We start from the raw sequence: 12,918 nt of genomic DNA on the forward strand, positions 1-12,918 counted from the left end.
GGTGTACCAGATAAATTGCAGGGATAGAATTCGTAGAATGGACCTATTTCTAGGATTAAAATGTCACCCACCCTGTATTCAAGAACTTGTTGTGTCTCAACCGATGGTGGGCACAACACAAAAACCTCAGATGTAAAGTAGGGTCCAAGCTAGAGGTCGACCGATTATGATTTTTCAACTCCGATACCGATAATTGGAGGACCAAAAAAAGCCGATACCGATTAAATCGGACGATTTTTAGAATGTATTTGTAATAATGACAATTACAACAATACTGAATGAACACTTATTTTAACTTAATATAATACATCAATAAAATCAATTTAGCCTCAAATAAATAATGAAACATGTTGAATTTGGTTTAAATACTGCAAAAACAACGTGTCGGAGAAGAAAGTAAAAGTGCAATATGTGCCATGTAAGAAAGCTAACGTTTAAGTTACTTGCTCAGAACATGAGAACATATGAAAGCTACCTGAGCTCAAACCAGGAACACATCGACAACAGCAAACCTCGAAGCAACATTACCCATGCAGAGCAAGGGGAACAACTACACCAAGTCTCAGAGCGAGTGACGTTTGAAATGCTATTAGCGCGCACCCCGCTAACTAGCTAGCCATTTCACATCGGTTACACCAGCCTAATCTCGGGAGTTGATAGGCTTGAAGTCATAAACAGCAGAGCTGCTGGCAAAACGCACAAAAGTGCTGTTTGAATGAATGCTTACGAGCCTGCTGGTGCCCACCATCGCTCAGTCAGACTTCTCTATCAAATCATAGACTTAATTATAACATAATAACACAACGAAATACGAGCCTTAGGTCATTAATATGGTCAAATCCAGAAACTATCATTTCGAAAACAAAACATTTATTCTTTCAGTGAAATACGGAACCGTTCCGTATTTCATCTAACGGGTGGCATCCATCAGTCTAAATATTCCTGTTACATTGCACAACCTTCAATGTTATGTCATAATTACGTAAAATTCTGGCAAATTAGTTCGCAATGAGCCAGGCGGCCCAAACTGTTGCATATACCCTGACTCTGCGTGCAATGAACGCAAGAGAAGTGATACAATTTCACCTGGTTAATATTGCCTGCTAAACTGGATTTCTTTTAGCTAAAGATGCAGGTTTAAAAATATATACTTCTGTGTATTGATTTTAAGAAAGGCATTGATGTTTATGGTTAGGTACACGTTGGAGCAACGACAGTCCTTTTTCGCGAATGCGCACCGCATTGATTATATGCAACGCAGGACACGCTAGATAAACTAGTAATATCATCAACCATGTGTAGTTAACTAGTGATTATGATTGATTGATTGTTTTTTATAAGATAAGTTTAATGCTAGCTAGCAACTTACTTTGGCTTCTTACTGCATTCGCGTAACATGCGGGCTCCTCGTGAGGCAGGTGGTTAGAGCGTTGGACTAGTTAACCGTAAGGTTGCAAGATTGAATCCCTAAGCTGACAAGGTAAAAATATGTCGTTCTGCCCCTGAACAAGGCAGTTAACTCACCGTTCCTAGGCCATTATTGAAAATAAGAATGCGTTCTTAACTGACTTGCCTAGATAAATAAAGGTGTATAAAAAAATAAAAAAATAAAAACAGCATCCAAAATTACCGATTTCCGATTATGAAAACGGCCCTAATTAATCGGCTATTCCGATTAATCGGTCGACCTCTAGTCCAAGCTACAACATATGCAAATATGAAGAAAAATAACTAAAATCTGAATTTTTACTAATAACCGTAAGGTAAAACAAACTTAAAGTCATAAAATAGTTTCACAACCCTGCTTGAAGCTTTTAAATTATATCAAATTCAACCGTTTATGTTTTCCAGCGATGAAGACTTGGATGTCTCATGGTATGAAAAACGTCTCAACTTTGAGCACCTTTATCTCCTGAATTGTTTGTCGTTCAGGTCCAAAAAGTCACTTTCTGACCACTTCTTCCATAGGCAAACATGTACGGAAAGTTTTGTTTAAATCAAAAGGGATGTTGTCAAATTTTGTGAATTCAAATGGATTTACCAAGACACAGGCATACAGACAGAGGGCTAAATGTATTGATTGATTTACCCTCGACTGTTATCCAGGCGGGCTCAGAGGAGATGGTCAAGCCATGGAACTCTACCTCACACCAGTACTTCCCTGCATCCTGCTGCTGGACAGACTTCACACTGAAACCACCCAGACAGACAGACAGACACTCAGTGATTCCCCAAGTACTTTACATGAAATGCTAAATAATGCACATTACAAAATGACAGAGGAGGCGAGACCCATTAGGCAACATTTAGGTAAAAGTCCATCACATAATTGGGTAGGAGAAGAAAAAGGACAATAAAACAAAGATAAATAAATCCCCTTGAGGATATGTTGAGAGAAGGAGTAGGACACTAACTAATTGGATCAATGAACTAGCTTGGGACAGGAGTACACTGTGCATTTGTGTTAGGAGTCACTCAGGAAATCATTGTGAGCATTGACAGGTCATATTCACTCATTGGTTTGGTACATTACTTTCTAAACGTAATTCAGTACAGTTACCTGTCCAATTGTAATCAGCAATGTAATCTAATTACATTCAGTTACTTTTAGATTACTTTCCCCTTAATAGGCATTAGAAGACAAAAATGTATGTTACAGATTGATTTATCCTGCAATATATGTCGTTCAATGTTAAAAAGTTCACATAGCTGTTCACATAGATTAGCCAAATTGTTTTACCTGAGCATAACCCCAAACTAAGGACCGTTTAGCCAGCCCTACTCTGTTGTTTATGATTTTGTTGTCATGGAGGACTGATTGGGCTTTAAAAAATAAATGCTACCTGGAATGGCATGCTTTGAGCACTACTGAAAAGTGCTATTTGCATTTGCTATAGGCCTATTGTTTACCTTTTTGTTGGTGACACTATAATATCTTGATAATATGCAGCTGGTTAAAGGGCAAATTCACAGAGGAAACCATAACAAAACGGACGCCCCGCCTCGGTTTTGGTAAAAAGCTGAGGGATGGGCCTGGAGAAATGTAACCACTCTCAGATTAATAGACAGAGCTATGGATGCAAGGACTGTTTTAACCATGTTATGAGGCTATACAGTGTTTGTTTACATTTACAATGTTTCCAAACATTGGAGTAAAACAAGTTTATATTTTGTGTTCTCACGGAGTGTGACAGTTGAACTAAGCTCATGAGGCATTTATAGGTTATATTCTTCAAGAATCAAAGGATACCACCCTGCATACCACTGCTGGCTTGCTTCTGAAGCTAAGCAGGGTTGGTCCTGGTCAGTCCCTGGATTGGAGACCAGATGCTGCTGGAAGTGCTGCTGGAAGTGGTGTTGGAGGGCCAGTAGGAGGCACTCTTTCCTCTGGTCTAAAAAATATCCCAATGCCCCAGGGCAGTGATTGGGGACACTGCCCTGTGTAGGGTGCCGTCTTTCGGATGGGACGTTAAACGGGTGTCCTGACTCTCTGAGGTCATTAAAGATCCCATGGCACTTATCGTAAGAGTAGGGGTGTTAACCCCGGTGTCCTGGCTAAATTCCCAATCTGGCCCTCAAACCATCATGGTCACCTAATAATCCCCAGTTTACAATTGGCTCATTCATCCCCCTCCTCTCCCCTGTAACTATTCCCCAGGTCGTTGCTGCAAATGAGAACGTGTTCTCAGTCAATTTACCTGGTAAAATAACGGTAAAATAAATAAATAAATTAAATATATAATTTATAAATCCAAAAATGGATGTAGCAACTACAGATTGCCCATTTAAGTCTATCTAAAGTGTGCGAGTTTGAGCGTGTGTCCATTGGGCCTATGTATAAAAAAAATAAAAAAGATCAGCAATAAAAGCCCCACTTTTATTCCATAGGCTGGGATCCGCACTATGCAGCTGTTGCATCAGCGCATGTCACTGGCTGTCCACTGGATTAAAAACTGATGATTGATAGGCAGTTTAAACTCCTTGAATTCAACCATTATTGGGTTCAAATACACATTTAGATTTGTGAACAGCCATCCACCACAAACACAATCCATAAGGCGCAAATAGCTAAATGAGAGAGCAGCAGTGTGATTCACATCAATGCGCTATGTAGATGTCAATAATAAGTGATATCTGTATCGCCGGAAGACTACACCCCTGCTGTCGGCCTTACTTCCAAGCTTTTATTCAAGTTGTATAATCTTTGGATGCCGACAGCAGTCGCACCATTGGCAGACAGCGCTTGGACTGTAGCCTACAAAAGCCTATTCCTGCTCTTTTCCCACGATCCATCAAACACATTTGGTGTGTCACCATAGTGGTCTCTGACTTGTGGTCAGACTCGCTCAGGTGGAACAAATTTAAATTTGCGCCTTTTTTCAATGCTGATTTGAATGTCATTGAGAAAACAGAAGCGTCAAATATTTTTTCATCTTGTTTTTCAAAAGTATCTTTAATTGGATTACAATATTTTTGATGGTAATGTAACGGACTACAGTTACCGTTTTTTTTGTAATCTGTTCCTCCCCAACCCTGCCCACTTCTGACACTAATCATCACCACTCCAACCAATGAAGGACTAGTCACTAGACCATAGAAATATGAGATAGAAATCATTCTACATTTCTATCACGTCATTCTAGTTCTTTAGACTAGACACAGCATACGGTGAATGTCCCTGGTATCTAGGACATTCGTGTCTGTGTAATGAGCAGGAAACAGGGGGGGGGGGGGGGAAATCAGACTTTAGAGAGTTCAAACTGAAGACCTTCGAGCTTCAGTGCATGAGATGAACACAAACGGCTACCAATGGCGATGCAAGTTCACTTTACCAGCAGGTCCAGCAGTCTGCCTTGAGCTTTACGTAACTCACAGGCACATGCAGCTGACTGCATTACAATCCCCTCTTCGGGGTCTGGTTTACGGTAAGGTTAGACCCCTTGCTGTCTCCACTCCAGCCATGCTATTTACAGGTTTTTTCTCTTTCTGACAGGGATAAAGCCTCCCCAAGCCGATTATTAAACCTCCACCCAACACCACCCAAAACCTGCTGAAATCCTGTAAGTTCTATTCTGCCATATTTAGCAGACCTGCGTTAAAAAACGATCTGAAATAATTCGCTTGATTAAGCTTACCCATTGCAATTTGAACCAATAGAAATCCCCAGAAATGCAAAACCCACCCACATGGCATTCCAGGCAGGCTAAAGCAAACACTAAGTATTTTGAAAGATTTAAAATAGTATCTAAACTCAGGTCTGATGTTGAGCCTCTTGGTGGTACAAGTAGGTAACAACACATCCGCCACGCTGATCCTCAAATCACAGGGGCCCCTCAGGGATGCGTGCTCTGTCCCCTCTTGTACTCCCTGTTCACTCATGACGGCACAGCCAGGCACGACTCCAATACCATCATTAAACTTGCCGATGACACAACAGTGGTAGGCCTGATCACCGACAACGACGAGACAACCTATAGGGAGGAGAACAGAGACCTGGCCATGTGGTGCAAGGACAACAACCTCTCCCTCAATGTGATCAAGACAAAGGAGATGATTGTGGACTACAGGAAAAGGAGGACCGAGCACGCCCCCATTCTCATCGACGGGGCTGCAGTGGAGCAGATTGAGAGCTTCAAGTTCCTTGGCGTCCACATCACCAACAAACTAACATGGTCCATGCACACCAAGACAGTCATGAAGAGGGCACGACAAACCTATTCCCCCTCAGGAGACTGAAAAGATATGGCATGGGTCTGAAGGGTTAAAGTTGATTTTGGGGGTCTTCTAAAGACCCCCACCATTGATTATGTTGTTATTAATTTGCTTATGTGCCATTGTACTTATGCTCACTGTATAGCTGAATATTGAGGCCTCTGTCTATGTCTAGCTCTCTGCCAAAACCCGTAGCCCCGCATCTGTGAGAAAAGGTGAGAAAAGGGACGGAGGGTGATAGCGAGACAGAGAGAGACAGCGTCTGTTTTTCTCTGAAACAAGGGCAGATTTGCATACTGCTGAGACAGGTTCTCAGAAACCTTGTGTTAAGAATAACTTGTTATTTTAGCTGCACATGCAGGTTTTGACATAGGAGACATTTTGAGTGTTCCTTATTTGTTAAGTAATCAACAGAGCCCAGAAAAATGGAACCAACAGGTCTTCAGATCCTCAAAAGGTTCTACAGCTGCACCATTGAGAGCATCCTAACTGGCTGCATCACTGCCTGGTACCTTCAACTGCTCAGCCTTCGGCCGCAAGGCACTACAGAGGGTACATCACTGGGGCCAAGCTTCCTGCCATCCAGGACCTCTATACCAGGTGGTGTCAGAGGAATGCCCCAAAAATATGTCAAAGACTCCAGCCACCCTAGTCATAGACTGTTTCCGCTGCTGCATGGCAACCGGTACCGGAGCACCAAGTCTAGGTCCAAGAGGCTTCTAAACAGCTTCTACCCCCAAGCCATAAGACTCCTGAACACCTAATCAAATGGCTACCCATTTGACTATTTGCATTGCCCCCCCCCCCTTGTTATTTTACTGCTGCTCTTTAATTATTTGTTACTTTTATTTCTTATCCGTATTTTTTTTAAATGCATTGTTGATTAGGGGCTTGTCAGTAAGCATTTCACTGTAAGGTCCTGTTGTATTCAGCGCGTGTGACTAATACAATTTGATTTGAGTCAGATAAAGTCTGCTCATGTAAATCCAGTATTTAAGGCAGACTGGCAACGTTATTGAATTCACACAAGAGCAAAGACTTTTGAAGGAATAAAAAAAAAACAATGCTTTAAGTACAATTAATGTTATTTGACCAGCTTTATGATTAAACTTAGAAGCACTTTCTCTGACTTTTCAACTAACTGGATAGCTACTAATCTCCTGAGAAGCTGATCTGGTGATGGTGAGCTCAGTGCTTTGCAACACTCCAAGTAAAGGTTAGTTTGCTTGCGATAATGATGATGCTTTGCAAAAACAGCCTCCAAATGATTTCTGGTAAAATGCACTGATATCAGCAGTGTGAAATCCAATTTCTCTCTGTTCTAATCTAAACTGAAGCATTACTCACCAATCCTTGCTCTTCCCACAAGAGCCATAGGGACAGATAACAAGATAAAAGTCCAACATTATGTTCTCACAATAAAGTAGGAGACTGAACCAAAGCGCTGACCTGTGGAAGGTCTCCCAGTGGTGTTGCTCGATGGGGATGTACATCTGGTCCGTGCTGTACAGCTTCTCCCCGTCCTTCATCCACACGATCTCCGGCTCACTCAGGCCCTCGACGCAACAACCCAGGCGAGCCATGTTGCCCTGGGTTACTGTGAGGTTGGTGGGGTTCTTGGTGAACAGGAGTCCTAGAAGTCAAAGGTCAGGACATACCAGAGTTCAATGAGTCACTGATTACTAGCCTAAGTTCATTGTGGGCGTTTCTTCTTCACTAGGGGTCCTTCACTACTTCAAAATGGCGAATTGTGGAAGAAAAGATAATGGATGGGATCTAAGGTTATGTCAGATTCCAACACACAAGCAGTAGTGAGTGTTACAGGAAAGCTAGCTGGATACCCCTGAAAATGTAGCCTACAAAATGGTAAAGGGCAATTACACGGTAACAATTGCTGCGACTGACTTTTCACTTAAAATGTATGCCAAACAAAAACCATTGATTTCAAAGTTTAAGAAACCACACAACTGAACATTTTACAAAAACACATTTACTGGAAGAACTTAGCAGATGTAAAAGTTTGGTCACAGAATTTCTGTAAAATCTCTTTTTTTATGTGACCATTTTCCAAAAACTCTTAAATATCTGCTCTGATTTACAATTCAAAGATGTCTGCAAAAATAATGGAGAGTCAGGTATGGCATGAAAGCTTGAGTTATAAAAATATATTTTGGTTATGGAACTACAGTAAGTGACTTGGATTTACACCCGGTAACAGAATTGCCGTAATGGAATTTCATCATGGGTCCCTGATCTTTACTACACAGAAATGCTTAATTATGGATATGAATTTCATTTCCTTCATGATGATGTATCCTAAATACGTACACAAAAAAAGGTAGAAATATGCCATATCCTCTTTTGCATATTTAGGAATTATTCTATACACTGGCTATTATTTTAATGAGCTCCGCCATCAAACAAGACCAAATTTGGTTGGTCCGTACCAAATCTGAACCAATCATAGATGTTAATGTTTCACATGTACAGCACAGTAGAGTTCAGTACAGTACACTATAGTATAGCGTACTCTACTGTGTACTGTACAACCACTCTATTCTTCTCTACTGTACAGGACTATAATGTACTTTTATTTACTCTACTGAACTATACTCAACTTTTTTGTACTGTACTGTGCTGTCCAAACTTGTGAAACATAGACGTCGTATTAAGAAACGCTATAGATAGAATGAAAGTAGTGTAGCAACCTACCAAAAAAGAAACAATTGGGCAACAACAAATCCAATCCCTTTTAGACAACTTCCTGGACAAAACGTTTCACTGCAATAGCGAATGTGTAAACTTGTTAGTAGAAAGTCTAAACTGTATATTTGACCTTTCAGCTTCCCTATCAAATCTAAAAATGTCAAGCAGACAACCTAAGAAAATGAACAATGACAAATGGTTTGATGAAGAATGCAAAACCCTAAGAAACAAATTGAGAAACCTATCCAACCAAAAACACATAAACCCTGGGCCTACATCTTCACTATGGTGAAACACTGAAACAATAAAGAAATACACTAAGAAAAAACAGTGTTGTAAAGTATTTAAGTAAAAATACTTGAAAGTACTACTTAAGTCGTATTTTGGGGTATCTGTATTATTTATAGTTTTGACTACTTTTACTTCACTACATTCCTAAAGAAAATTATGTACTTTTTACTCCATACATTTTCCCTGACACCCAAAAGTACTTAATACATTTTGAATTTAAAAAAAGTTCAAATGTAACCTTTTTTTAACGAGGCAAATTCGTATTTACAATGACGGCCTACCGGGGTTTGTCTAATTCACACACTTATCAAGCGAACAACCCTGGTCATCCCTACTGCCTATGATCTGGCGGACTCACTAAACACATGCTTTGTTTGTAAATAATGTCTGAGTGTCGGAGAGTCCCCCTGGCTAGCCATAGATAAAAAGAAAATGGTGCCGTTTGTTTAATAAGGAATTTGACATTTATATTTTTACTTTTAATACTTAAGTATATTTCAGCAATTACATTTACTTTTGATACTTAAGTATATTTAAAACCAAATACTTTGAGACTTATACTCAAGTAGTATATTATTGGGTGACTCACTTTTACTTGATCATTTTCTATTAAGGCATCTTTACTTTTACTCAAGTATGACAATTGGGTACTTTATCCACTACTGAGAAAAAATAAAAAATAAATAAATAAATCAGCTCAGTGTAATTGAAGAATCGAACCACTTCTGGGAAAATTGGCACACACTGAACAACACAAAAGCTACCTATCCAAAATGGAGATAAACCACTTCTCAAATCTTTACGGCTCTATAACAAAAGAACAAACAGCAAAAACATGTACACCACTGTTCAAAAGTTTGGGGTCACTTATAAAATGTCCTGGTTTTTAAAAGAAAATCACATTTTCTGTCCATTAAAATAACACCAAATTGATCAGAAATACAGTGTAGACATTGTTAATGTTGTTAATGACTATTGTAGCTGGAAACGGCTGACTTTTTATGGAATATCTACATAGGCGTACAGAGGCCCATTATCAGCAACCATCACTCCTGTGTTCCAATGGCACGTTGTGTTAGCTAATCCAAGTTGAGGCGAAAGAAACACACACCTATTTAGGCGAGGTGGTGGCTAGCGGTGTGGAACACTTAAAAAAGGAGAGCCGCACAAGTTTATCATTTTAAAAGGCTAATTGATCATTAGAAAACCCTTTTCCAATTATGTTAGCACAGCTGAAAACTGTTGTTCTGTTTAAAGCAGCAATAAAACAGTCCTTCTTTAGGCTAGTTGAGTATCTGGAGCATCAGCATTTGTGGGTTCGATTACAGGCACAAAATGGCTAGAAACAAAGACCTTTCTTCTGAAACTCGTCAGTCTATTCTTGTTCTGGGAAATTAAGGCTATTCCATGTCAGAAATTGCCAAGAAACTGAAGATCTCGTACAACGCTGTGTACTACTCCCTTCACAGAACAGTGCAAACTGGCTCTAACCAGAATAGAAAGAGGAGTGGGAGGCCCCAGTGCACAACTGAGCAAGAGGACAAGTACATTAGAGTGTCTAGTTTGAGAAACAGACGCCTCACAAGTACTCAACTGGCAGCTTCAATAAATAGTACCCACAAAACACCAGTCTTAACATCAACAGTTAAGAGGCGACTCCGGGATGCTGGCCTTCTAGGCAGATGCTGGCCTTCTGTGTTATTTTGCCCATCTTAACCTTTTCTTTTTATTGGCCAGTCTGAGATATGCATTTTTCTTTGCAACTCTGCCTAGAAGGCCAGTATCCCGCAATCGCCTCTTCACTGTTGGTAGATCTAACTTTACTTGTTACTTCTGTGAACTTTCATTATCCTCCCTCCTCCTCAGTAAGAGAAACTATAAAATATCTTACAGATATGTGGGTTTTTGGTAACAGAATTACAAGGCAGAAGGCAATGTTTCTTAAAGCAATATGGTAGTAAAATCAGTGGACTGATCATATTATTAAACAGACTTTCCAAACATGGGTCTGCTGTAGACCAACTTCCTCTCTGCTTACCTCATGTCAAAATAAAAGTCCTGCACATGAGCCATTTGTGGGACACAAATTGAATAACTTTTGGGGTCTTGTAAAGCAAAGGCTTAGATTTTTTTTGTCAAGCAGATGGAAAAGGGGTCTTGGAAAACATCTACCAGAAAAAGTCTTAAAATGCTTTAGAAATACATCAACATACAATACTGTTGAGGTAAAGACCCCTGCCAACTAATATCTACACCTGGGCCTTTATTTACTTTAGGATAACATATCTGCCTTCTATACATTTAAAAGAAAGGGGGGTGGGTAAAGACTTAGGTCAAATAGCCTAGATAGGCCTATGGAAAATACTTGGGTCAAATGCATACTGTAGGCCAGGGCTCCCCAACTGCCGGCCCGCATTTGGCCCCCGTGTGGTTTAATTTGCCCCCCAAGTTTAAAAAAAATATATATACATTTTTTTTTTAACAATGGGGGGGGGGCATAAGACTAAAAACACCAGGAAATCAGCTCCAAGTGATTTTAATTTAAGTAATCTGTTACCATGTATTCCCACTCATAAAAGATAGACACGTGATCTTATACACACGTAAGCAAGGTTTGAAATGATTATGTTTTAGTCAAACATATCTGTTTGGGCTTTTTGCCCTTCTACAAATTATTTGTAATTATGTCGACCATCCACTACAGAAAACAAATCGACACCGCGACTGAATCTAGTTGATGATTCCTGCTAGGCCTATGTAAAAATAGTCCCCTTTTAAATATTTGGAGCCAATGTAAATAGTCCTAAAACAGCAAAGCCGAAAATCAATTAAACATCTCAAATACTTGAGTATTTGTCCGAATGTTTTGGACCCAGGTCTGGGTGGGGAATAAGCAAATTACCTAATCTTAGTTAGAAATGTGTGCCCCTCCCTGGCTATGATCAGACTCTTCCCTTGTTATTATGCCCTATTAAAAAACGTTGTTATAAGTCATACTGTAACTTTTGGAGAGAGAAAACCCTACACTAGCACACAATTGTGTGCAGAACACCTAAGCGGTGGACCTGGTCCCTTGTTTTGGACTATCAACCCCTGAAACATCGCTCGTTGTTGACAAACATACGCTGAACGGAGTTCAGCCTAATTAAAGTATAACCTAATTAGAAATTCCTGAGTAGTCGTGCAGTCAATGGATAATTATTCAAACTTACCATGGATTGCTCTACTACTTTGTGCCAAGAAGAGTATGATCCAAAGATAAATGGTCATCTTTTCAACATCTGGTTCACAGTTTGAGCCTCTTTTCACAGATATACGAATTCCGAAGTTTTGAACAGTCGAAGCCCTGAGCTACATGTCCCTTCGGGCAGTGGCTCCAAAGTAGGTTTCCGCACAAGAAAGTCACAACTTTGAGATTTATAGGGAACAATTCACCCAAGCGCGCTGATACAATTCACCAAGACCGAAATACCAGTAAATTCCTGTCCGTGGTGATAAACAAAGTATATGTTGTTTTCTTTCCCCTCATTAAGTAACCGACCACACTTCTTTAGATAAGTTGACGTGGACTCCGTCTAGGGTGATTTACACGTTGTTTTTCTAGCCTCCTACTACACCAGGGGTGTATTCATTACGTCGGTTGTTTAGCAACATAAATCGTTTACTCCAAACGGAAAACGTTTAACGAAAACGAGTTTCCATTGGACAAATGGAGTTAGGTCCCTCGTTTGCTTCCGTTAGAAAAACGTTTTGCAACAGAATTATCGTAGTGAATAAGCCTCAGGACAAAACGCTCAGTGTCCTGAGGAATGTCAATGTGCATGACCGCCGCCTAGTGAGAGAGCGCGAGAAAAACGATTCTCAGTAAATATCAAAATCTGTTCGTGTAACACCTATTGAACCTATAGAGACATAGGCAATTGTATTTATTATATTTAAATGGGAGAATTTGTAATGAGTTGCAGGGTATATTAGGTTACTGCATGTAGTACACAAAAATAAGGTTGTGACAATCGGATGTGAAGTGGTCTGAATACTGTACACTCGCACAAAGCTAGGATGGCAACAAAACCGAATCCGATTTAAGGAAACAACTCAATTGAAATATTAAATAGAAACATTAATAAATGCAGTAAAATGAAACATTAAAGTTGGGTAATTGTACATAAATCTGTTAGTACAGTATATTGAAATAACTCATGGAGAGTA

General features: G+C 39.9%; 1 protein-coding gene across 1 annotated transcript in view; it reads right to left on the reverse strand.

Annotated features, from left to right (window-relative positions):
* LOC129812040 (tyrosine-protein kinase receptor TYRO3-like) overlaps window positions 1–12,567 on the reverse strand; it is a 33,203-nt gene extending 20,636 nt beyond the window's left edge. The window contains exons 1-3 of the mRNA XM_055863934.1: window positions 11,922–12,567; window positions 7,162–7,345; window positions 2,090–2,190 (exon numbers count right to left, since the gene is read on the reverse strand). Of these exons, the coding sequence (XP_055719909.1) occupies window positions 2,090–2,190; window positions 7,162–7,345; window positions 11,922–11,979 (343 nt within the window). The 5' untranslated portion in view covers window positions 11,980–12,567. The remainder of the gene's footprint in view (window positions 1–2,089; window positions 2,191–7,161; window positions 7,346–11,921) is intronic.
* Between the last annotated feature and the right edge of the window lie 351 nt (window positions 12,568–12,918).

The sequence above is a fragment of the Salvelinus fontinalis genome, chromosome 15 (assembly GCF_029448725.1).
Source record: "Salvelinus fontinalis isolate EN_2023a chromosome 15, ASM2944872v1, whole genome shotgun sequence".
NCBI classification, from domain to species: Eukaryota; Metazoa; Chordata; class Actinopteri; order Salmoniformes; family Salmonidae; genus Salvelinus; species Salvelinus fontinalis.